Source organism: Emydura macquarii, unplaced genomic scaffold (assembly GCF_026122565.2).
Source record: "Emydura macquarii macquarii isolate MOO-44397 ecotype Brisbane River unplaced genomic scaffold, CSIRO-AGI_Emac_v2 contig_1348, whole genome shotgun sequence".
In the NCBI taxonomy this organism is placed as follows: Eukaryota; Metazoa; Chordata; order Testudines; family Chelidae; genus Emydura; species Emydura macquarii.
This window is the reverse complement of record NW_027131485.1, coordinates 10130665-10157491: the sequence shown is the minus strand read 5'-3', so window position 1 is coordinate 10157491 and position 26827 is coordinate 10130665. Positions and strand designations below refer to the sequence as shown.

The 26827-nt window shown below is 48.7% G+C and overlaps 1 protein-coding gene and 1 long non-coding RNA gene across 2 annotated transcripts in view; one reads left to right on the top strand and one right to left on the bottom strand.

Annotated features, from left to right (window-relative positions):
* The window catches only part of CORO7 (coronin 7), a 140194-nt gene extending 128082 nt beyond the window's left edge, over positions 1-12112 (bottom strand). The window contains exons 1-2 of the mRNA XM_067551111.1: positions 12011-12112; positions 829-925 (exon numbers count right to left, since the gene is read on the bottom strand). Of these exons, the coding sequence (XP_067407212.1) occupies positions 829-925; positions 12011-12070 (157 nt within the window). The 5' untranslated portion in view covers positions 12071-12112. The remainder of the gene's footprint in view (positions 1-828; positions 926-12010) is intronic.
* A 2533-nt stretch (positions 12113-14645) lies between these two features.
* Positions 14646-23317, top strand: LOC137155312 (uncharacterized). Its single transcript, XR_010920415.1, has 3 exons — positions 14646-14725; positions 15016-15110; positions 23288-23317. It is a non-coding gene; the product is annotated as an uncharacterized lncRNA (long non-coding RNA).
* The last annotated feature ends 3510 nt before the right edge of the window (positions 23318-26827 follow it).

The window sequence follows — 26827 nt, the reverse complement described above, 5'->3', positions numbered from 1 at the left end:
CCCCAGCCATTGATGGAGAGCGCGTTGGCCAGTCATGAGACGTTTGGCAAAGAGCACCACCAAGGGAGTTTGCTAGCTTCATGCTGGCCTGGTTTGACGCACAGAGCTACTGGGGAAGATAACGGTCCCCAGGGTCCACGTAAGACACTCCAGTTACGGTCCTTTATTGACGAATACAAATTGAGCGGACACTCATCCCCCTGTTCACTTCCAGAAACATCGGTGGATCCCAGCAACCAAGCAAAGCCAGGCCTGGTCAGTGCCCGAATGGGGCAGCTGCCAACCAGAGACACAGGCTGGGGGACGGGGTATGCCATGCTTCCCTGCCACATTCCACCAAACCAATGCCCTGCGTGGCACTGGGGACGCTGTGCTGCTACAGCCAGCTTTCCCATGAGGCAGAGGTTCATTGATGACGATAAGTAATCACATGGTCTTATTGTAACTCGCCCTCCCGGCCTCTGCTTTCACCTATTGTGCCCACAATTGTTTGTTGCTCTAACTCACTGCATCATGTTATACTTAGTCTGGAGCTTCCTAGAGTCAAGAGACCCAGTTTCTAGTCCCTGCATGTCCCTGCCCCTCTGTGCCTCAGTTTCCACACCTGTACAATAGGGATAACGTGTCCTTTCTCCCTGTCTTGTCTAATTAGAAAGTAAACTCTTCAGAGCGGGGACTGGCTGTGTTTTTGCACAGCACCGAGCACAATGGGGCACCCATGTCAGTTGGTCCCATAACACAAGTGATTATAGAGTTAATGGGCATGTTCTACATGTTCCACGCAGATCCGAGTCAAGAAAGCTCCGTCTGTCCCTCCCAGCTTCTTACCTGCCGAGTCAGCATTAAACGATATCAAGCGGCAGCTGGACTTGATGTGGTTCCCATAGGAAGTGGCAGAGCCAGCTCGGACATCCCTGATCCAGGCCTGGAATCCAGAGGAGAAATCTGTATTAGGAGAAGCCGGCCTGCCCCTCCAGGACGGCCCCGAGCATGCCGGTGAGAAGGACGTGGAGCCGCATCTCCCGTGTAAGGGCGTCAAAGGGAGAGACATAGCATGTCATCCTCCCACCACCACACAGCAGTGCCCCCGTTTTCCCCCAGCCACCACATGCCTCGTGGGGATTACTCTCAGCATCCCTCCCCCAGGCTCCATTCCTAGCAGTGCCGGGCTCCCTCTGGGGCTGCAGACTAGCTCTGTGGAGCAGCTGCACGAGCAGGTGCCTCCCCTGCCAAAGGGGCTCTCAGCAGGCTTGCCCGGGCTCGCCTTGAGGCACAGACAAGGCAGGCTGCACAGAGCTCACGGATTCTCAGCCATGCTGTCACTGGGGGTGCACCCCCCAAAGAAAGCTTTCCTGGGCAGGGTGAGGAGATGTCAGTGGGATTCCCCAGGCTCCAGTACCCCACAGCTCACTGCATCTCCCCGCCAACCCCACGAGCCTGGGGTTGCAGATGTGTAATTCCAGGACTGGCACCCGAGGGATCCTGTCCAAGTGGCTCTGCGCCACCCACAGACCCTGCCCCTCTTGCTCAGAGCAAGGAGCGCCAGCTTGGGAGTCCCGCACTGCTCCGGGCCTGCCTGCACTAAGTTACCCCAGGCCCTCGGCTCCCAGCCTGATGGCTCATTCAGAACGGCCTCATCCAGTGCTCTAGAAGCACAGCCACAATCACACAGTACAGCCAAGAAGGAGCATCTCCTCGCTGAGAGTCCCCAGCCCAGGCGCTATCTGACAAGGGTGTACGCACGTCTGAGTTCACAGCCAAGGACGCCTCCCTGAGAACTCCCTGCTACCAGCCCCATTTTCATTTAGAGCCAGGGGACGGCAAACTTCAGCTGACCAAACCGACCCCGGCAAGACAAGAGGGGCTCCCTGGGAGCCAGGATCCACTGAAGACTTGCAGCTTTGTACAGGCGAATCTAAAAGCTGCCCCATCGCCTGGTAAGTGACTACACCAGTGTTCTGGGATCTGCCCTGTCGACGGCTGTTCCGCCACTGCAAGCACAAGGGGCGCTCTTAGCTCTGGTTAGCCAGCATGGGTTACAACAGCAGCCACAGGGGCTTTTAATTGGGTTAGCAGCTAGTTAAAGCCTGCAAGGGAGCCCCAGGTCGAACTCGGGCTGCTGACCTGAGTTCAAAGTCGAGTGGCTGCATCTTTGCTGCTGTGTTAACCAGCGTTAAGATCACACCTCTTATCTGCAGCACAGACATGCCCTACGAAACACCTTCTGCACTCGTCACCCTTCCTGGCTGGCCAAAGCATGGCCTACAACAGGACTCGCTCTCCAAGATGGCCCAGGCATGGGTCGCTCTGACAAGGCCTTTTTGACGTGTGTGGCTGTGCTCAACAATCACTCCTAGCTGGGACAGCCAGACAGAGCCAGGAGCCGAAGCAGCTCCCCAGGTGCTGAACTTTATTTCCAGGCAGTGGACAAAGTCGGGCAGAAGTGAACAGGGTAATTGGAAAGACTGGTTGTAACAGTCTGTTCTCTTCAACTACCAGGGCTAGGAATCATCTGCTGAATGCCACTGAAAAGATGTGATCTCTAACGGCACGCAGCCTTGATTTGCATCCCTGGTAGGACAACTTTCACTGGTCCCTTGGACTAGCAGTGCTTTTGTGGCACTGGCCCAAGGCGTAATATAGCAAGTCTGGAACCACGGCCCCATGTAATTTCCAGTCCTTGAACTCTCAAACTGTTAACAGCTCAAGGCAGCTTGATGAACCCAGGCTCTAAGACACCAGTTTAAAACCCTTTGGAGTTTTGCACTCAGCCACAAAATAGTGCTGTGCTGAATTTGAACTGGATGTCGCTACTGATGGCTAGATAGCTTCTGTTCAGCACACTTCCTGTCTGCTACAGTTCAGAGGAAAGGAATTTTATTCAGCTCGTCCTAAAACACTTGGCAGTTTGTTCAGAATTATTTGTATTGCTGGACAGTTTAACTTGCTAGAGTGTTTACAGGTCCTGCTTCGGCTGGATGTTAACCCTTTGGATGAGGCAGACACATGCTTTTACACAGGCATCAGGGTGGAAAGCTGGAAACTGCCAGCAGACTAAGGGCTAAGTCCAACTCGAGAGTGAAGGTGACTCAACGTTTTATTACTGCTTGTGCAAAGGATTTCTACCACTCAGTAGCTGTTGGCAGCTTCCTCACTTGGCTTGGGCATCATACCCAGAGTTATCGAGACAATATCCTTGGCAAGCAACAAGATTTGATGTTCTCTCTGATTGATCCACTGTTGCCATCACTTTAGACTGCGGTAGCCCACCCATCCGAGGAGCTGAGCATTTCACAGGCCATTTGTTAACACAGCCCAGCAATCTGAGAGTTCGACAAAATATAAGTGGCAAATATACATGGCAGAACTTGGAACAGAGCCCAGAATTCTGACTCCCAGTCATCCACTCTAATGACCTTTCCTACAGTCGCTGAAGCTATTAGGGAAACATGAGAACAATTCACAGAAATCAATTTCGGTTTTTTACTTTGTACCGTTTCTTTTGCAAATCCCCAAGATTGAGTGGCAAGGATGGTCACTGCCACTTACAGGCCTTGTGCTCATGCAACACTAGGATCTGGAGAAGGCTCACAGTCAATAGCCATCTTAAAATATTTCTAGTCATATTAGATTTTCTGAATCCCTTTTCCTTCACATGGAGAGCTTTCGGTTTTGGGCCCTAGCTACTTGACTGTGGTGAGAGCTAGAGCTGTCAGCAGCGCGCTAGATTAGGAGGCTGCTGGCTAGCAGGGGAAGGGGAACAGATACTGAGGGAAGGAAGGAAATTCATACATACAAAAAGCGCTTGTCAGATCTCCATCATGCTGTCCTAGGCACAGGCTGACTGATTTTAGTCATCTTCACTTAAAAGGCCAGCTGCATTGAAATACTAATCTCACTTTTGAGTGACAAGATTAAGAAATGCTACTATCTAGGATCTGATCTAAAAGCGAGGACGGTTATGACTTGGGAATATTATTCTCAACATGAAAACTATTGTTGGAGCTGGAAAAAGGAGTGAAGAGCAATAGCTGCAGGATGACAGTTATTTGGATTAGTCAAGACTAGAGGAGATTGTGAGGAATTTCAGAGAGACCCAAATGAATAAGCCACACAATAGTGAAAGAAACGCATTGTTAACGCGCTTCGCTGCATTCTAAACTGTGACTACTCCGCCTTCTGTACCTGACACTTTGATAGTGACGTAGCAGATAGATACAGATCAAGACAAAAGTGCCATCCCTCTGAATGCCGAGAGAAAAGTCAGATTTATGCTGGAAATCAAAGGAAGCCCTTACAGTTTGTGGTTGGACGCAGAAGCTAGATTAAAAATGTAGTGCAGTAACTTAAAGGGAGTCCAATTCCCTATGGACATGTGGCATGCCCCTGAGCCATTTCCCCAGATGACACAATTGCCTGTTTACTAGCAGTCTCAACAGAGAAGTCAAGGACTAAATGGGCCATGGAGACCAATCGACCCCCTCCCTGCCCTCTACATGATCCTGTACGTACATGACAAGGCAGTGCAAGAAGCTGTCCCTACTCTACCTATTCTGTGGAGAAAAAGCTCTGGCCTCCAGGGATAAGCTGGCCCCTTTTCAGCAGGAAAGCAAGAGGTGGCTTTGAGGTTTGTCTGGGTAGAGGAGATAGCTGAGAGGAGTAAGCATCAGACCTAGATTCTCTGGAATCATGTTCAAATCCTGCAGAGGGAAGTCAGCCCTCTTCTAGCCTTCACAAAGGCCATGGTGGATTCCAGGCAGTCTGGGGTGTCTTTTGAATGAGACCGTAAATAACTGCCCCACCTGACCAGAAAGGGACCTGCCACTTAAAAAAAGTCAATTGTGCCTACAGTGTATTGAGCCTGCTACTGTTACAAGTAAGACATGAAGTTACTATAAAAGTTTAGAGAAAAGGTTTCCCCCACCCCTCTACTTTTTCTGCGTCTGGTCCGTTTTGTTATTTCCCATTACAGTCAGTTTAACCTTGGGAGGGGGTGTCACACAGTCAAATCATAACCATTCGCAAAACCACAAAAATCACCACGAGGATTCAGGCTGGTGTGGCCCTGGAACTACTGTCCGCTCATTTTGAAAAAGGACTCGAACATTGACAAGGTCTTTAAATATATGATATTTCTCAGCGTTTTTCCTATGAGTAGGGATTTACGCGGGCATCCTTGTGCAAACTTTCTATCCTCCTAACTGGTATTCAGCTTGCTGCCTGCAAGTTCGCCTCTGACCTTCATCCCAGAGGTGTCTGCATTTCCGTAATGGGGCACAGTCTGCTAAATCTGGGGGGATGGAAGGTGAAACTAGTGGGCCCTGTTCAATGTGCCCTGGGAAGCTTAGCACCAGCTAGTCTGGCCCAAAGGAGGTCACAGCAGAGGCATAACCACCATCCACTGACCCCTGCAGCTACCAGATGGGGGGCACACTCTCTCCTCTCTGCCCCGAGCCAGCACTAGGACAGAGATGAACCTGGCTCACTGTCTTCTCGGAGGCGCAGTTTGCCAAGATGCACCCTCCCATTCTGACCCTGGAAGTGGTAGTGGCACAAACTCTACAGAAGGGGAACTAAATCAAGACAGATCATTCAGGGACCTACCTCTTGCTGCCACTGGAAGAGGGCACGGGGTGCATATGAGTTGCACGGAGGCCCTGAGTTGGGTCTCTACATAATAGTTTGCCAAAGGGTGTCATGTGATGTCTCTGCTGAAAGCCTGTGTCACACGGGTCATCATACTCATTACAACACGTATGTACGGAGAACACGTACAGAGTTGTGTCTATACTGAAAGTTACGTTCTTAAGGTCTGTGAGTTAGGGCCAGTCACCAGAAGTTGACAAACAAGTTGCTTTCAGGCTTAAGATGTTTGTCTGTCTACACATAAACTGAGTTTTGTACCGTACACAATGGGCACCTATGTACAGTCTGGGCAAAATACTAAGTGATTGCAAAGTTTGTAGGGAAGATCCTAGACAGGAAAACACAAGCAGCATGGGTTATCATATTGGCAAATGAAGCAAAAGGATGTTTGGGCTAAAACGTACAGAGAAACCCTGCCTCTTTCCAATGCAGAGGCAAGACAGCAGCACGTCTTATCTCTCAAATATCCTGGCCAAGCCTGGCTGTAATACGCTGGAAGGATTTGGGGTGAGCTTTTGTTCTATATGACGTGACAATGCCTTGGAAGTTAAGTTTGGGCTCTAGCATGCAAGTTATGATTTTATGTCATATGTAACCCTTTGTTGCCAATATTTCTGCTTGCAGTCACTTGAGTCTCTGTTCTTTGTTAAATAAACTTACACCTGCTTTCTCCACAGAGGTCTAAGTGCCGTGTGTTAAATGGAGCTGTGTTCGACGGTATAGCTCAGTACTGTTCTTTTGGGAACAGAGGGCCTGAGAACTCAGTGTCCAGCAGATCAGAGGCAATTCAGGGAGATAATTGGAGGTGCTTGTGTTGCCAGAGGCTGATGGGGTTGGGGAGCTGACCCTGGCAGGCACAGATGAGGCTTCCTCACACTACAGCAGGTGGTAGCGAGATGCCTCACAACCCTGGTGCTCCGGGAAGTGTCACACCCACCTCGAAGGTGGTTTAAGCAGCCACTATTCAATGGCAGGGAGTCACTGAGGCTACCCCACAAGGTCTTTACAGGGTGGTTGTGGAATCCTAGACCAGGTGAGTCCACTTCACCTCGGGGGGGGGGGGGGGTGTAAAGGCACACAATAGCAATAGGCCATTTGACAGAAGGATAAAAGATCTGAAACAGTTCTCTGAGAGATGCTGTGGGCTATTACACAGCACACAGACCTGGAAGATTAGAGGTGTATCTCTGTCCATCCCTAGGGACCTGGTCAAGAGGGCTTAGCTAGCAGCTGGTGACATTTCCAGTAGGACCCATTTTACGGCACAACCCTAGTATCATTTCCCCAGACTACATACCACTGCTGCTACGCTGGCAGACAAATGCACCTTGCTGACTCTCATGCCAAAGGGAAGGGATCCTCGCAGCAGATAACAGTTCCGCCAAACACGGATGCATTCCCCCAACAACTGGGGCACCTCTAAGGAGTTACCATAGCCTGGCCAGACCAACACGGAAACTCATCTCTCCCAATTGCTCAGGGGTTATTTAGCTCTAGTAACTACCCGGTCCCCAGACCTAGAGCTCTTATTCCTGGGACAGAACGCAAACCTCGCTCTCAGGTGCCTTCAAAACCCTGAGGCACACATCAAGGGAGAGCAACTTTTGTCCCCCAGGACGTGGCCAGAGCAGAGGCTGAAGGGTGCAGGGCTAGAGAGCAGGGATCACTGTGGAGCCGAGGCTAGGACCGTGACGACACTGTTACTCCCTAAAGGCAGAGGGGACATGTATTGCTGGTCTCCCTCCAAGCCCCTGGGGACAGCCTGCCATGTCAAACACCCACCATGGTATGCCAGAAACCGGTCCCTCCCATTCAGGGCCACAGTCAGGAATTACAGGGACCGGGATAAGATGTCAGGCTCTGCCTCTCCCCCGTTTCTTTTTGTACCCCAGCCACCCACAGCTGAACTCCCAGTCTCATGCAGCTCTGGTGTGTATCGACACTTGACTGGGGCTGCGAAGCACAACGCCAAGAACCCACTGGGAGGTGCAAGGAGCTGTTGCAACTAGGCCATTGCTTCGGGTTTTACCTGCAGAATTAATTGGACCTGTGCAGTTTTGTCAGACACACACATGGGCCAGAATTGTAGGCAGACAGCAGCTCATTACATTGGGCCTGGTTTATGAGAGCTGTTACGGTTCGCAGTTAAAAATATGAAAGGGAAAAAAAAAAAGTCCCGGTGTTAATGAATCAGAATTTAGGGTCACACGCCCGATCTCATCCAGGGCAACCTGCACCAATCATTGGCCACACGGCGCTCGAGGGGGATCGCAAGACTGAATGGTGTCACTGGCAGCTGCAGACCATTAACAGGATCCTAACTCTGGGCTGGCTGCTTCTTGCCACATGGCATCAGGGAGGAGGGCACTCACCTGCAGTTACTAAAAAGAGGAGAGCTGCACAGACAATACTCAGGGAGCTTTACCACTGCCTTGCCTGCTGCAGAATCACCTCCCCTGCTTCCCACTCCCAAGGACTTTTCCTCCTGAATTGCTCGGAACCGAATCTCTCCATGCTAGGCAGCCTTGTAACCTCCCGCGGAGAGCTGAGCTCCGCCACCCCGCCCCAGCCTGCTCCCGAGATGTGCACTGCCTGGGCACCATCCTCACCCCTTAACACTTTGCCTTCCATTTCTTTCCCTACTGTTCTTGAAAGGTATTTGTGGAATTCCTAGTTGGCTTTTATCAACCGAACCCGAGCTACCCTGCCTTCAGCCCTCCTTTATCTGAGCTAGAAGGAAACACGGGTTTCACACGGGCACCAATTTGAGGTCTGCACTTCAGTGCCACTTGAGAACAGGGCTCCTCCACCCAGGGAAGAAGAGGGGACATCATTCAGGGCAAGGGTTTAAGCCAACGTATTGATTAGAGGAAATGCAGAGGGGTGTTTGATTAGAGAGGCACCGTACCCCTGACTGGATGGGTAACCAAAACAACTACACCCCATGGAATTAGAGTGGTAGCAAAAAAACTCAATGTCTTCTTCACCTTGCAGTTACCCAATACACTTACTTCTCCCCCTGCCTGGCTTTTGCGCATGCCTCTCTTCTCATAGACAAACTCCCTACTCCCAGCTTGTTCTGCCATCCTTCTCCTACACCACTCCTAGTTTCTCCTCCCTCACTTTGCCAGCTTCCCTTTACTTAAGGGGGGGCTTTGCCACGAGCCTCTAGTCCCCTTCCCTTCGTTTATTCATCCCTGACCCATAAAGGCCAGATGGGGTCATTAGAGAGTAGCAGGAGGCAATATTTCCTCCCTTGGACCTGACCCCAGGCCCTAGTCATAGCCATCTGCTAGTTTGGATGCAAACGGGCAAAATTTGGTCTCCAACTGGATGATCCAACAGCAGTGCACCCCTGTGCATTTCCTACACCTGTTCCTTTCCCAGTTTCTTCTCTAGTTGTTCCTCCTCTTTTCAGACTCCCTCCTGTTCAGTTCCCTGCCTTCCCCCAGGATCAGCCCTGTGCTCCTGAACAGAGAGTTTGCAGGAGAAGATATGCAATCTTGGTCAGTTTCACACAGCTGCTGGAAAGCAGCCCCTGCTGGAAACAGGCAAGGAGACAAGGGACTGTGCAGTGAGCCTAGAGCAGAATAGCAGAGGAGGACTACAGGATGGAGATGCATTAGCAGAGCAGAGCGGTGACCAGGAGCAGAACAGCAGATTTAGGTGGGTGAAGTTTGCACAAACACTTTCTTGCAAGATGACTGGCTCAAACAATTCTGATGGACATTAAACGTTTAACTGTCTCCCTCTCAAAAAGTTGATTCAAAGCTGAACTCTGCTGCACGATAAACAAAAACCAACCACACCTCTGTTTAGTGAGTCACATACTCTAATAGTTAGGTGTGCTTGGTGATAATAGCTCTACTGAACTGTGAGCACCTTGAAGCAGAGACATTGTCTAATATGTCTGTAAAGTACTATGTGCAATTATACTGCTCTGAACAAAAACAAACCCTGACTAGTTATATAGCACCTTTCACTTCCAAGCACCCCGGAGAAGGCAGCCACCTCTGGGGCGAGTGAACAGCTGTCCTGTAACACACAACAGCTCTATACAACAGTTCAAAACAAAACTGAAGACCTTTAGTTATCCTTGGAGAAAGCAGAACAAAAATGCTGTTGCCTGTTGTTTCCACAACGAGTTGGGAGGGCCTGTGTGTGAGAGGAAGGTACGGAGGGGAAATCAAAGGAAATAAAACTGTAGCATCAAGATGGGCTGCACATCTCTGACACCAAGCTGGGAGATACTCGGACTGAAGATGAAATCATGGGAGCCACCGAGTACTCAACATTGAAACATTATTTAGGTGCTTCAATATTGACACTAGAGCCTAACTAGGAAAATCTTAGTCAGGGATTTACCTATCCCATAGGGGACCCGGGTGGGTAGCACCCTGAGATCGTCACAGGCCCACTGCTATAGAAGTGCAGGGCTGTGCAGTGTGGCAGACAGTCATGGAACTTTAGACTCTTTAGGGAGATCTTTACTACAAAGGCACAAAATACTTCAATCGTGTCTAATATAGTAATGTAGGGCTTTATACACCAAGCAGCGTGCACTCCACAGCCCTGTAGCTAGCTATCCACAAGTCTGCACACTCGCTGCCTTATCTACAGCATCATGGGACTGCAGTGTCCTGCTCTGCACCACTTAGGGGTGCAGAATTGACTTGGGCAGTCCCACAGTGTTATAGGTAGCAGGTTCAATTTTCTGTTTATGTAAAGGAAGTAGTTTGGCATTAGTATATTTTTTTTGCCTTTAATGGCCACAAATTTACACTTACAAGAGTGCGGAAATGTGAAAGTGAAGGATGCTCAGTGTAACCTTCACTCCCAGTGGAGTTCCTGCATATACAGTTACTAGCAAGGCTTATGTAATTAAGGTGTAGAACACCTAGTTTTGGTCCCCTAGTTTTCAGGAGCAACTAACAGATGCCAATGAGGCCACTCACCTCATGTAAACGGGCTGCAGGATGAGGCCCTAGTTCATGCACCTTCACTTCTGCTTCCTGATGCTTAAATTTGCAGCCTGAATATCGTATTACTAAATTATTGCATTCAGAGTGCACTTTGCACTGAGAGAAGTTGCCCATAGTGTTGTATTTGCAGATCACTGTCATGCTGCATCCTCACCTCCTGCTCTAATTCACTGGTAACATACACAAGCCTGCAGCCAATCTCTGCCACAAAAGGCATGTTGAAACATTTTCATTTCCTAGCAGGTTAAACTGCAAGTTACTCTACAGAGAAAAGCTCTACAGGGCAGAGAAGAGGTTACACAAACACCCAAGAGGAAGAGAGGGCGGAAATGCTGAGAACATCTTGTGATACAAAAACCTAAACTGAAAACAGCTTCAGATGACACTTAGAGAAGTCCATTGGAATTGCTCACAGTGGTAAACTTAGCATTTCAGAGCCACCTAGCACCACAAAGCAGTGTCATGAGGAAATAAGTTACCAGGGAGAACATTTAAGATAAGGCAGATAACCCTAAGTGAAAAACGCTAAGAGCTAACACAGTAAGACAACAGTATTTGTGTTTTACTGACGGGGTGTGCCAACCAGGCAACCTGGATGGCAGTTTATATCACTAAAAATCTCATTTCTAGTCAGCTGGACCTTGTTTTCCAGTTAGATTTTTATCCTAGCAACAATGAATCCAGTACGTGTGTGCAGGGACTGACTGGTGGGATAAGAGCTGTTCTCGGATTTCGGACAGTTCAAAAATGATGCAGAGCAAAGCAGCCTGGAGATGGCCTGAGATCAAACAAAGCCTGGGAAACGCAATGCCGTTCAGAGCTCTGAAGTGTCGATAACTGTCCCAATGGAGGGACCATGTCCACCTGCAGCCAGGACAAGCACCTGAAGATCACCGGCCACCAGGCAAGAGCCACCCACTGCAGAACCAAGGGACCAGACCTCCACCCTCCTGCCCCCCTGCAGCCATTCACGCCAGGGCAAGCGGGGGGCAAGCAGAGGGCTCTACTCCCACTGGACCCCAGTGCAGTGACTGGGAGTGATGGAGTAGGCAGCCTCTGGCCCAGAGCCCGGCCCAGCCACAGGCGATCTGGGGCCAGCTGTATCTGGGGCACCTCAGGAAAAGGGCCCGGCCCTGACACCCACTGCACCGGCGGGGAGGGCCCTGGGCGGCCGCCCTGTCCAGCCCGGGATCAGGGGCGTCGGAGCCTCTCGAACTGCATCACCCAGCTGCGCCTGCACCGGGGAGCGCGGCTCCGAGCCTGGGGGCAGGGCGGGGAACCCAGGGCAGGGGGCCCCCGGGAGCCGGGCGGGAGAAGCGGGGTCCCCGGCAGAAGGCGGAGCGGGGCGCGCGGCTGCGGGGGCGGCCCCCGCCCCCACTCACCTCCTTGCGGGCCGGCTTAGCCGCCGCGTGGCGGAACCGGGACACCTTGAAGCGGTTCATGGTGCCGGCTCGGGACGCTCAGTCTCTGGGCACCGCTTCCTCTCGCAGGGGAGGGGCAGGGGCAGCCTACCGCCTGCAGTCCCACCCCCGCCTCTCTCGCCCGGCCACGCCCCTGCTCCCCACAGTCCCCGCCCTACGCCTGGCCACGCCCCTGCTCCCCACAGTCCCCGCCCTACGCCTGGCCGCGCCCCTGCTTCCAACAGTCCCCGCCCCACGACTGGCCACGCCCCTGCTCACCACAGTCCCCGCCCCACTCCTGGCCACGCCCCTGCCTCCAACAGTCCCCGCCCCACGCCCGGTCACGCCCCTGCTCACCACAGTCCCCGCCTCACGCCCGGCCATGCCCTTGCTCCCCACAGTTTCCACCTGACAGCCGCGCCTGGCCACGCCCCTGCTTCCCCCAGGGCCCGCCCCCTCCCTGGCTGTGGTACAGGCGGCTGGGTGTGTCCCAGGTGCCGCCCTAGCCCTGACCAGTGTTGTGCTGCCCCCAGGGCCAGGAGCCTGCCTGAGGAGCTAGCAAAGCTCCACCCTGACCCGAGCTGCAGGAGGGGACAGGGCTTGGGCCCATGACTGCGATGGGGCGGCTCCCACTCCATCCCCACAGAGCAAGGCCTGAGGCTGCGGGTGCCAGTCAGTCACTGCAGTGCCAGGGGCTCCGTGGCTTCCCTTCCATGGCCCAGCCAACGTGGGGCAATAGGGCAGGGTGCCGCCAGCCCCAGGCATGGCCTGGTCAGCTGCGGTTCGCTGCCCCCTGGGCGCTCCTGAGTTCCACTCCCTACACAGCCAGGCAACAGCAGACAAGGCTCCAGTCATCAGCCGATCGCCACCAGATTGCTTGGTGATAAAACCAGTTCTCACCATTCTCTGATTGTGGATGAGGCCGTGTACCAGGGCGGCTTGCCCAGGGCCTGGAGAGCCCGGGCCAAAGCCAGCCCTACTGCAATAGGAGATTCACCTGAGAGGAGTCTGGTGATGCCAATATAAAAGGAAGCAGGGAGCCGCAGGGCTGTGTGTGCAGACAGGATGGGTAGGTGTCTATTGAGTGAAATACAGGCTTGTGCACGGCAGTGGGTCTGACCTATGAGCTAGTATTATGAATGTTGTGTTTGTGACATTAAGGTCTATTTTGAATTACTTTTGGCTACTGACCCAGTTTCAGGGGAGGGCTGGTGATAGCCTGGGGAGACGATATGCTGCTTCTGAAGAGAGGGAACAGATGGAGGGCCCTGTGGAAATATCTTTGGCCACTAGGGGATGCCAGGCAGATGGTCACCCTGCAACAGGCCTCCTATCCTGCTTTTATCAACACATGGCTGGCTATTTCCCTTGGTTGAGATTTAGCACAGCCTTATCCGTTTGGCCACTCAGTGAAGCAGGAGCCTGGGGATGGGTTCTGCATGTCAGAGGTAAGACGTGCACTGTTGTAGAGATCTACTTTTTCACAGACAAAGTCTTGATATGAGTCTTGGGGCGCAGTGAAGAGGGTGTGGTATAGAGCAAATAAAAGAGAGAAGCTGTACATATCCTTGTAGTGTATACAGTCTACCCCACAACACCACAGACGTCCGATAGTGGGACTGGGACTGGAGTGCCCCTTTGAAACGTCTTCCATGTGCACACAAATGATAACTTTGTTTCATGGAGGGAGACCTCATGAGGGGAGGCACCTAGCCCTGCCTGCCAGGGGTTTACAGCAGGTAATCTCAGGCTGTATTCATGCCACGGGGCTTGTTCTGGATTTTTGGCATGACGGGAGATGCTTCATTCGTGTTCTGATCGCAAGCTGAAGTCAGGACCCAACCACGCTCCTGATGGGGTGGAGGATCTGCAGAGATGATCTCACCTAGAGACTGATAGACAGAAAGGGATCTGCCTGTGGACCGAAATGTGGATGCCCTGGGGGACGAGGCAGTGTAACAATCTGTTATCCATAACCCAGAGATATTTTGACACCTAGATGCACCCTCCCTCTGCATCATCTTCACCAATCCATGTCTTACCAATAACCTGCAGCCATTTCTTGACACTAGTTCTTGCTAATTACTTGCCACTCTCTAATCCTCCCTTTCTAAGGGAGCTCCCTGAAAAGGTGGTGGTGGGATAGCTCAAATGACATTTCATATCTCCAGTTTTTGGACACCAGTCATTCGGGCTGCAGACCTGGGTATGAAAAGGAAATGCTGTTAGTGTTGGGGGCTGATTGTCTCAGAGAGAATGGATGAGGCCAGATCCGCTTGCTGAGACTTCTGTCTATTCGAGGGCTTTGGGGTGGGAGAAGTTAATGGAGAAGTTCCAAAGGGCAAAGGTAGCTAACGGCTCCTCCCCCAATGGCACTCAGTTGTGGAGGTCTCTTGACAGGGTCCTGTCTCAGCTCCCTTCTTGTTCAATTTGTACATGAAGCCACCGAGAGATTAGGAGGGTCTCAAGGCTCCAATGTCTTCAGTGTATTAATGATATTCTGTTCTCCATCTCCTTTTCGCTAGATCAATATCTGTCTAGGTATTTAATCTACCCTGGCAGCTGAGGGATGGAACCATGTTCTCTTGTCCAAATGTCTGGCAGAGATAGAGATGGATAAAAGCTAACTGTCTAGCGTTCAATCTGGAGAAGATGGAGGTGAAGTTGATTGGCCGGAGGAAATATTTTGAAGAAGTGGTGAGATCTGTACCTTCCCCCTCAACTGAAAACATTTACTTGATGATTGGGTTGCAATCTCATGTTATTTCACTCGTCCCTTTCCATAGATTTCCAACTAGCAAGAATGGCTGGAAATACTGTATTAGTGTATTTAAAGGTGTCTTGCAAGGGGGTAGGGGAAGCTGAGTTGGTGTCCTTTTTTGCTTGTTAAAGATGTGTAAGAAAGGCCTGAAAGGTTTTCATTTAATTATTTATACTGCTTGGATTTTTTTCTACATTTTAAATTCAGGTCTTATCTACTTTGCTAGTCTTTATAGGTGACTGGAGAACTAGTAGGATGTGACATCACAGACATCATGGAGGTGAAGCCCGATTAACTGAGAGACAGCATATCTTTGTTCAGGTAGTTTAACACTATTTATTTATTTATTTATTTATTTATGAGAGAGAGAGAGAGAGAGAGAGAGAGAGAAGATGTTTTTTTATTATTAAGAATTCAACACTCCTCTGCCTTAGGCTATGGGATAGGAGAGCTCCAAATACACATATATGAGTCATACAAGATATCTTCCAACAAAATTCAGAAGATCAAACGTGACATCCCTTATATTTGTGAGAAGAAAAAAACCAAGCAGAAAATAAACAGGCCTTTTCATACAGCATATAGAAGCAAAGGGGGGCATTAAAACCCCCTTTTACACTCACCTTTTACTGGCAAAGAGACTATGTCCTTTCCTTCAGTCCTTGCAGAGATCCCCTGAGATAACCAAGTAATAGATTAGATAATTGCAATGTAACTGTACCTGGAACTATCCAGGAAAACTAATCAAAACTTCAGCTAGTGCAAGTTGTGGCTAGGCACAATCTAAGTAGGGTAAACTGGCAAAATGATACGATATGGGTGTCCTGTGCTGAAGTCCCCTGGCAGTTAGCTGGGAGTCCACAGCTTTATCTGTCCTTGATAGTTAACTAGTATGATGCTGCAATGTGGGGGTGGAATGGAGTTGCATGGAGCACATAGTCCCAGATCCTCAAAGGTATTTAGGCACCTAACTCTCATTAAAATCACTGGGAGTTAGGCACCTAAATACCTTTGAGTATCTGTTTTAAAAAAAAAAGGAAGTCTGGCCCCATGTTTATTCTGAAGTTAACCCATTTAAGGTTGCCAGATACCATTGCGGTGGGTACCCTATAAATATAAACTGCATCATAATTCTAATAATACTTTGACAAGGGCTGGGGAAATGATAGGTCCCGGCATGTAGTGCTCCATTTAAGCATCTCTTTAATGTGGCTTTTGGAGATAAAAGGTTGCCCACACATAGTGACTCATTTAAATCTAAGAGGCTGTTCAGTACACAGCTGTGGTTCCAGGAGAGACACAGGCCCAGACCCCTAAAGGTTGTTGGGTTTGACATACAGGTGCTGGGCAGTCAGACTAGATAATCTGGTCCCTTCTGGCCTTAAAGTCTATGACTTTAGGAGCCTGACTCCCAATCTGGGCCAATTCTCCCTCTTGACACCAGTGCCTCTTTAATACACAGGGGTAAACCTATGAGAACATAAGACTAGCCACACTGCATCAGATCAATGGTCCATCAAATAGCCCAATATTCTGTCTTCCGACAGTGTCATGCAAGATGCTTCAGAGGGAGTGAACAAAACAGTGAAACTTATTGAGTGATCCATCCTGTCGTCCATCCCAGCTTCTAGCAGTCAGAGGTTTAGGGACACCCAGAGCGTGGGGTTGCATCCCTTACAATCATGGCTAATAGCCACTGATGGACCTATCCTCCATGCCCACTTATATTTTTGGCCTTCACAACATCCCCTGGCAATGAGTTCCACTTTCTTATGTTTATTTTAAACCTGGGGTCTATTAATTTCATTGGGTGACCCCCTGGTTTGTGTGTTATATTCACTTTCTCCACACCAGACATGGATTTTATAGACCTCTATCATATCCCCCCTCAGTTGTCTCTTATGGAAGCTGTCCATCCCCCTAACCATTTTTGTTGCCCTTCTCTGTACTTTTCCCAATTCTAATATGTCTTTTTTTGAGATGGGGTGTTCATGGTATGGGCGTACCGTGGATTTATATAGTAGCATTATGATATTCACTGTCATATTATCTATCTGTTTCCTAATGGTTCTTAACATTCTGTTAGCTTTTTTTGATTGGCGCTGCACATTGAGTGGGTGTTTTCAGAGAACTCTCCAGGTGACTCCAAGATCTTTCTTAAGTGATGTAATCTCATTTAGATCCTATCATTTTGTATGTATAGTTGGGATTATGTTTTGCAATGTGCATTTCTTTGCATTTATCAACATTGAATTTCACCTGCCATTTTGTTATTTACCTCTTTCCACTCTGAAAACTGACCATTTATTCTTAATCTTTCTTTCCTATATTTTAACCAGTTACTGATCCATGAGAGGACCTTCCCTCTTATCGCATGACCGCTTACTTTGCTTAAGAGCCTTTGGTGGGGGACCTTGTCAAAGGCTTTCTGAAAGTTCAGGTACACTGTATTCACTGGCTCACCCTGTCCACATGCTTGTTGACTCCCTCAAATAATTCTAATAGATTGGTGAGGCATGATTTCCCTTTACAAAAGCTGTATTGGCTCTTCCTCAATATACCGTGTTCATCTATGTGTCTGAGTTCTGTTCTTTACTGTAGCTTCTACCAATTTGCCTGATACTGAAGTTAGGCTTACCTGCCTGTAATTGCCAGGATTGCCTCTGGAACCTTTTTAAAAAATCAGCATCACATTAACTATCTACCAGTCATTTGGTACAAAGGCTGATTTTAGTGATAAGTTACATACCACAGTTAATAGTTCTGGAATTTCATATTTGAGTTCCTTCAGAACTCTTGGGTGATACCATCTGGTCCTGGTGATTTACTACTCTTTAATGTATCAATTTCTTTCAAAACCTCCTCTACTGACACCTCAATCTGGGACAGTTCCCTCACCCGAGCCATTTTTGTTAGGTGACAGATCTGAGGAAACTCTCTTACATCTTCTGCAGTGAAGATGGATGCAAATAATTCTTTTAACTTCTCCGCCAATGGCCTTGTCTTCCTTGAGAACCTTGATCGTCCAGTGGCCACACTGATTATTTGGCAGGCTTTCTGCTTCAGATGTACTTAAAAAAAAAAGATTGCTTTTAGTTTTTGTGTCTCTTGCCAGTTGCTCTTCAAATTCTTTTTTTTTTGCCTGCCTAATTATACTTTTATACTTTACATGCCAGAGTTTATGTCCTTACTGTTGTCCTCAGTAGGATTTGATTTCCAGGTTTTAAAGGATGTCTTTTTGCCTCTAATGCTTCTTCTGCTTGCTGTTTAGCCATGGTGGGGTTTGGTTTTTTGTCCTCTTACTGTTTTTTTTTATTTGGGTTATACATTTAGTTTGAGCCACTATTATTGTGTTTTTTCAAAAGTTTCCATGTAGCTTGCAGGCATTTCACTCTTGTGACTGTTCCTTTTCATTTCTATTTAGCTTTCTTATTTTTGTGTAGTTCCCCTTTTTGAAGTTAAATGCTGCTGTGTTGAGCTTCGTTGATATTTTTCCCACCTCCAAGGATGTTAAATTTAGTTACATCATGTTTGCTATTATCGAGAGGTTCAGCTATATTCACTTTGTGGACCAGACCCTGTGCACCACTTAACACTAAATCAAGAATTGCCTCTCCCCTTGTGGATTCCAGGACTACCTGCTCCCAAAAGCAGTCATTTGTGGTGTCAGAAACAATAGGTCCCAACAAGAAGTGTTCCACCTCAATCACAGCACTGTTTTATACAGAGTGTGACCTTCAGAGACCACAGTTTCCAACATGTCCTGAGTCTAGATTGGAACTGAATGTTCTCAACTAGATGGGCCAGTGGAACATTATAGGCCCCAGTTTCCAATGTCTGCCTTGATCTGAAATGGCCCATCTGCGCTGGGGAATTTTGCAGTGGTGTAGCTCTCCTGATGGAACACCCACCCATCCCAGTGTAGATGCACTGCTAGGTCTGAAGTGGGGCTTGCACAAGTGGGTTTGTACCATGGCAGCTACACCAGCACAAAAATCCCTAATGCAGGCAGGTCCTGAGAGGCTCTTGAGTACTGGGTTGAGACATCTTGGGAAAACAGGGTTCAGCTTGCAATGTTCCATCTTGATCTGAGTGGGAGGGCAGCCCATAGAGAACAGAAGACCTGACATCATGTTGCACTATGATCCGTGCAGTTGTTTAGTGAAGAAGGCTTGCCCATAAGGACGACAGTTCCCAATGTTAAAAGGTCTGTCTTGATCCCGGTTGTGTCTTGTGTCTAGAGACCAGAGTCCGACTATCCCTAAGGGGTGTGCTTTGCTGACCTTCCAGCAGATGCAGCTTTTCCATGTTTTCAACTGGAAAAGTTCTCTCATCGTTTCAAGAGCCACCGTTATGGTAGGCAATGGTAAATGGCAGCATTGCTACACCAGGGCACGTGTGGTGGCATCACACTTCATGGTGCATCTTCACATCCCCAAGCAACGTCCATGCCATTTCCAGCATGGTAAGTAGAGCCTGGCTCTCATATGTGTTAATGATTGTTTCAGTATTAGTGGCTTACATTTCTACAGTGTCTTGCACCTGAGACACCCAAAGGCCCTTTCAGAGTCATCGAGGATCATTTTATCTGTTATTTAGTTGCAGCTGCCTCTGAGGCAAAATGCAGCAACTGTTTAACCACAGAAAGTAACCGTTTAGGGTTGGAAGATAAGAAGAATATTACATGCAATTGGAATTGCAAGACGAATTAAGTAGGCAAAATGTAATGACCTGAGTTGGTATTTGGCCTGGCGAGGGGGGTTTACAGCTCTACTCTTACAAAAAGGACTTGGATTTCTTACCCTGCTCGGAAAGGAGCATATACCCAGTCTCTGTAGTTGCTACTGTGTGTCGATACCAAGAATACATTGGCAGCTGACCGCTCTTTCAGATGGGAGATCTGGGAGCTGAAAGTGTCACATGTGACTGTGCGTGCCTGAGTTTGAGCTGGGCTTCTATTGCCTCGGATTCTACTGAACTAAAGGAAAAGACTCAGTTCCAAGTCGAATTAAAGAAAGGTGGAGACAAAATGTCATAGGCCTGGTCTGCACCTAGAACCTAGGTCGACCTAGCTCCATCAGTCAGGCCTGTGGAAAATATTGTGCCCTGTGTGACATAGTTAGGTCGACCTAACTCCCACTGCAGACACAGCTACAATGACAGAAGAATTCTTCCATTGACCTTGCCTCCATCTCATGGAGAGGTGGAGTAGCTACATCCATGGAAGTACTCCTTCTGTCACTGTAGGAAGTGTCTACACTACAACACTGTCGCTGCCATAGTGTAGACATCCTCATAGATGCTTAATGTGCCTCCACAGGGCTCAGCTGGTTCAGAGTCTGAAACACGTACGCGCACTGTGCAGAGCTGGTGTCCAGGCAAATTTGAGACCAAAGAGTGGCCTTTAAAGGGCACCTATGCAGCAATGGGCAGAGGCAGAAGAAGGCTGAGGAATGGACAGGAAGTGTTGGCTTAGCTGTGTCTACATTGGGGGTTAGGTCGGCAAAGCTACAGCACTTGGAGGGCTGGATTTTTCATGCTGCAACTGACGTAGCTATGTCGATCTAACTTTTAAGCTAAGAGCAGGCCTCAGACGTGACAATGCTAGTGCACTCAGTCAGTGGCAGGTCCCATGGTGCTGCGAGAGAGGGAGGGCCGTCTGGTGGTTAAAACACTGACGACTGAGGCCTGCCGCACACTTAACTCTGAAGTCGACATAGCTGTGGTGCTCAGGGGTGTGAAAATATCCACTCCCCTGAATGCTGTAGTTTGCCGACCTCACTCCCAGCATAGACGCAGCTAGATCAACAGGAAAATTCTTTTGTTGACCTAGCTACTGCTGCGCGGAGAGTTGGATTAACTGTGTTAGTGGAAAAACCCCTTCGGTCTTTGTAGGAAACATCTACACTGCAGCACGACAAAAGCGTAGCTGTAGCTGCACATAGTGTAGACATGGCTGTGGGTACCTGAATTCTATTCCCAGCCCTGCCTCTGACTGGATTTGGATAAACTACTTAGTGCTAAACTATTAAAGGGACCTCAACCCAGCCTCCATTGATATGAGCCCAGCATTAGCATTTAAACGTCTAACAATTAACTGTCGGATAATTAGAAGCCAGCTATCTTTTGCATCTACATTGCTCTGGAGGCACAAAGTTGCAGTTAAAAAATTGCAGGCTGTTTTTAAAAGTGAGGCCCTGAGTCGCTTTGTGCCTCGGTTTCCCCATCTGTAAAGTGGGGATCAGCCTACTTCGTGGGCATGTTAGGATAAATTTACAGTGCTTTGAGATCCTTGGGGGGAAGGTGCTATTGGAATGCAAAGTATTATATTTGACTCAGGAGTCCCACCCCACTTATTCCCATGAAGCAGAGACACACTCATCTGTGGCTGTCATGTTTCCCAAAAGCCAGCCCCCCTATAATAGGCGACAGGATCTCACTCATGCTCCCTCTCCACCCACTGGTTGGCCTCCCTTCTTATTTCCTCATATGGGGGTGGGAGAAGCAGAACTTTGCTTGCTGTTGGTGCTTTTAAGGTAGAGTCCCACCAATTAAGGACGAGTTCACGACAAGCTTTTCTCTGCAGTGTGTTTTGTATGAATGACATTCATTGCTAAGTGTATGTTCTCTGCTCCCACAGCTAGTAATAGTTTCATTCTGAGTTCTCAATAAATCTGAAAGGAAAATGGAAAATCCTAAATTGTGGTCTGTGTTTGGCAATTTTCACTCCTGGAGGCTAGAGAATAGGCATTTACCTTAGAAATCTCTCATCTAGCCTGCAGAATGGAACCAGGCAGAACAAACAGCTGCCCTGCAAGTTCCTGCAATGGTCTGGCAATGACCTTGCCCTTCCCCTGAAGGGGCAGCTGCTTCATAGGGGAAAAATTAGTCCTGGCACTTCTCCAGAGATGAGTCTATCCCAGTTGTTTGAGTGCGTGCGGTGCCGGATCTGGTTATGGCACGTTAGTATTATTTGTATTGTGGCCCTGCTGTGCTAAGTGCTGTGAAAACTCAGAACAAAATGACAGTCCCTGCTCTGTACAACAAGGATTGATTCTGAGCCTGATGATTAAATTGTTCTAAACGGGGCTTCTTCTTCCCTGAACTCCAAGGACCTGAGTGCAGCAATGCAGTCTTGTGGTGCACCATTTAATGGCAGGGGGGAATGGCTATTTTCCATTATAAGACCCTGCTTTCAGTTGCTTATAACTTTGCCAAGTTTTAACTGTCTGTGCTGAAATTTTACATGCTGGGTATCTGCCTCAGGCTGGATATTTTTGGAAATTTCAGCCAAAATGGTCCAGCCATTTCTGAGAACAATGAGAAGGAAAAAGATGTTTCAACAGAGAAACTGTGACTGGCAGGGCATGGACTTTGGGACTGGGAGCCAAGGGATAGGGGATGTTGGAACTGGTTGCACAAGAAGACTGGGACTGGGAGATTGGCACAAGGAGCTTGTGAGGGAAACTGGGGGACTGGGAACCAGTTGGCTGTGAAGGAGAACACTGAAAATAGATAAAGACCTGGGAGGAGACTGGGACTGACTGGATAAACTGGGACTAGAAGCCAGGGGGAGGAAATGGGAGCAGAGGGAGACAGATCTGACAAGGGGCTTAGGTGTAGGGGAGAACTGTGACTGGATGGGCAGAGAGACCGGGGCAAGGAACTGGGAAGCAGGTTGGGGGGAAACCAAGACTGGATGAGGGTCCTGGGGAGGGGGACTTGGAGCTCATGGGTGGGGGAGAGAGATATTGGACAAGGAGACAGGAGCGGGAACAGCAGTTGGCTGGGCAAGGAGAATGGGACGAGAAGCCTGAGGGGTGGAGACTGAGACTAGGACAAGGAGTTGTTGGTGGGCAAGAGATAGTGCTGGGAAGGTTGGAGGGGGCAAGGCAGAAGGGGTCAACCTTGCGGTGGCGGGGGAGGGAATGGACAGAAGAGTTTCTGCCTACTAGAGCACACTCCCCTCCAGAGCGTGGACTGGAGCCCAAGATTCCTGAGTCTCACCCTTCCTCTGCTGTCAGCAAGTACGTGTGAAACCCACTGGCAAACCCTCTCTCCTCTCCCCATCTAGGGCTGGTCCACATAGAGGAAGACAACCTACTATTGCTATCAGCTACTCCTATGGCTCACGTGGCAGAGGTCTGTGCCTGGATCTAAAGGCTCTAATCCTGCTGATGGCCCACGTGGGGGGGTCAATACAATGTCATGTGATGAAACTTCTGTTTTTTCAGTTTGCTTTTTTCTCCCCAATACGTAAAAAACTTACCCACACAAAACTGGCAATACAAGAATGTGAAGGTTGCAAAGTTGAGCACTCCAATGTTAGGAAATGCCAGATTTAAGAATGCTAGTAGGTGAGTTCCTGTCTGGCTCTTAATTTCTTCACATTGGAAGAATCTCTCTCTCTTCCATTCTTCAGCTTCCCCTCCCTGACACAGTCCTTCTGACATACTTTACTCTGTTCCCTTTCTGCTCTCTGCTCCTTTTCTCCATAGGGTGTTTTGGCTGCTGCCGTGCATTCTTCAGCCCCTTCCCCATTTCCATTTGCCACTCCAGGACCCTGGGGTTAAAACTTGTCTCTAAAGATGAAAGGTAATGCCTGCTCCCTCGGGCACTCCCAACTGTCGCTTCCAAACACTCAGTCCCAGCTGCCACTCCCAGGCCCCCAACTCTCACTCTCAGTGGTCAATGAACGCTGCCCAGCACCAACTGTCCCTCCCAAGTGCCGGGTTCCAACTGTCCAGTCCCAGCTGTCTCTCTGACCCCTAAACCCAGCTGTCACTCACAGCTTCCTAGTTCCAAGTGTCCAATTCCACCTTCCGCTCCCAACTCCCCCACTCTTACTGCCAATCCTTACTGAAAACTATCCAAACAGGTCAGGCACTTCCAAGGGCCAGCTCTCACCCCACCTCTCAGATAGTTTGAGTACCAATATGCCATCTCTTCTCTTGTTAAGGGACCATCACCCAAAACAATCTGCTCACCGTTTGAAGAAAAGAGAGAAGAATCACCCATGTGTCTCCTATTATACAAACACGTACAGGTACATTCTGTAATAAATACACTCCTCCTTAATTGTAAGATATAGAGCAGTGGTTCTCAACCAGGGGTATGCAGAGGTCTTCCAGGGGGTACAGCAACTCATCAAGATATTTGCCTAGTTTTACAACAGGCTACATAAAAAGCATTAGCAAAGTCAGTACAGACAATGACTTGTTTATACTGTTCTATATACTAGACACTGAAATGTAAGTACAGTATTTATATTCCAGTTGATTTATTTTATAATTATATGGTCAAAATGAGAAAGTCAGCAATTTTTCAGTAATAGTGTGCTGTGAGACTTTTGTATTTTTATGTCTGATTTTGTAAGAAAGTTGTTTTTAAATGAGGTGAAACTTGGGGGTAAACGAGACAAATCAGACTCCAAAAAGGGGTACCATAGTCTGGAAAGGTTGAGAGCCACTGAAATAGAGGCTTAAGGCTAGAACTTCTTTCCTTCTACTTTTTTCATGCTCCTATTTCATGTGCTTTTTGTCTGTATGCAGCATACTCCCTTGTGCAACAGATTGTAAATGTAGGTTTTAGATTAAAGAATATAAAATAAAGGAGTTTCATAAGACATACTAGTGAAGAGTGTTTTCAGTGTTTTAAAAAGGGAATTGACAGATAGCAAGAGCTTCCCCACGATATTAAAAAGGGTCTTTGGAAGCAACCCTAGATTAAGGATGGGAAAGTCCTGTGTCCATTAGATGCATCATGTGTCTTATTTGCCAACAGCAGAACTTGCAGTGCTAAGGATGAAATTCACCCCTGCCCAGATGGCCAGTACATCCACAAAATAGGTCTCATATTTGACTTAAATTGGGCATAAGCCTTGTGCTGCTCATCTGTCTAGGGCTTAGGGCAGCAGGCTCTGCTGTGATAAATAAGATGCATGATGTTAAAAATACACTTCAATAAATATGTAATTGCAGATCAGCTTGTTTTCATTTACTTCATCCTGCCTGGCAATTAGTACAGAACATCAGGAATGAGTTTGGGGACTGTGGGAACCTCCTGATTATTGTGGCTAGAAGTGCAGATAGGAGATAAAATAATCCTGGCTGACTGAGGAGGAGTGGGATGAAAATCAACAGAACAGAAGCTCCCAGTGAGATGCTGTTGGCAAAAGGGCTAAGGCAAGCCTTGGATGCATAAGTGGGAAGCTCGAGGAGCAGGGAGGTTATTTTACCTCTGCATTTGGCACTGGTACAACCACTTCTGGCAGACTGCCTCCAGGACCAGAGTCCACAATTCAAGGAGGACGTTGGTAAATTGGAGAGAAGAGGAGTGAGATGAGAAAAGGGTTGGAAAACATGCCTCATAGCGACAGACTCAAGGAGCTCAACCTACCTAGCTTAACGAAGAGACGGATCAGGGATGATCTGATCACAGTCTATACGTACCTACCTCATAAACAAATCATTTATAACAGGCTCTTCAGTTCAGCACACAAAGGTATAACAAGATTTAATGGTTGGAAGTTGAAGCCAGACCAATTCAGGCTGGAAATAAAGCCTCCATTTTTAACAGTGAGGGTAATTAACCAATGGAACAGATTTCAAAAGATCGTAGTGGACTCTCAATCACCGGCAATTTTTAAAGCAAGACTGGATGTTTTTCTAAAAGATCTGCTCTGGTTCAAACAGGAATTATTTTGGAGAAGTTCTGTGGTCTGTGTCATATAGGAGACTAGGCTAGATAGTCACGGCAGTTCCTTCTGGCCATGGAATTTATGATTTAAACTAATACAAAGTTCCCCTTGTTGAGCGTCTTTCAGAACTTGGCTCCAGTCTCAAATCTGACTTCAAATAAAAAGCAGAGGGGTAGATTCTGTGCTGTGGCTCCCAGGAGGGGCAGCAGACAATGCATCCTAGAGGGAAAAAGGGTCAAAGGAGGATCAGCCGCCTAGAAGCCCTTATGGCACTCAGTGCTGCTGACCACTCAAACCATTTCCCGCTCCTTTTACTGGGTGCTGTACGTGTGAGACCTTAGGGCTACTTGGTAGCCATGTGCTGCCAGGAGAATTTTCCTACTATCACTTGTGGCTCCTTTTGGCCTTCATATACTGCCCAAGCCGTGACTCTTGTACACCATGTCACAACACCACTCACTCAGTATTGGCCCCACTGTCCCCTCCCACCATCGCAGAGGGGTAGTGGAGCCAAGCCTGAGTGGGCCATGGGATGGCCAGCACTGATCCTTCACGTTGCTGCCACAGGGGCAGGCTCCTCCTGCAAGGACCAGGTCCCGTCTCAGGGATGGGGACTGACACTGCACCTGAGCAGGCTGGTCTGGAAGCTGGGGCTCTGTGGTGCAGACACTGTGGGTGAGGCATGGGGGCCAGCGGCTGCAGCAGGGATGGCTCCACAGGGATTGATGGTGTGTACCAAAGTAAGAGAGATTTCTGGGGGCACTCCTGACAGGAGCAGAGGAATCAGCCCCCAAATCCTCCAGGAGGGGGCATCTGCTCACGGAGCTCCCAGTTGCCTGCAGGTCTTTGCACACCCATAGAGTTTTGAATCTTTCTCTCTTGGCTCTTCAAATTTGAGTGTTGTGGTGTTAGAGTTGTGACACAGCTGGCCCCATCTTTACACACACTACCCAAGAAGTTTCTAGCATGGTGTAACCTGGTGGTGGAATCTCCATCTTTAGAGGTTTTTAAGCTGCAGGTTGACAAACCACTGGCTGGGATGATTTAGCTGAAGCTAGTCCTGCTTTGAGCAGGGGGTTGGACTAGATGACCTCCTGAGGTCCCTTCCAACTCTAATATTCTATTATTCTAACCTGTCTGTGCCTAGGTTAGCCACCTGAAAATGCCAAGGTCAGGGCAGGCTGCAAAAGGAGAGCAGTTTCTCCCAGCACTGGTGGCTAACACTTCAGTAAATTCACTAGCCAGTCACAAACAGAGCTTCTGATCCCCCACACTGGTTATCAAGAAGCTAAAAACAAGAAGCTCCACAGCCCCATTATTGCGTTTCAGTTTCAGGCTC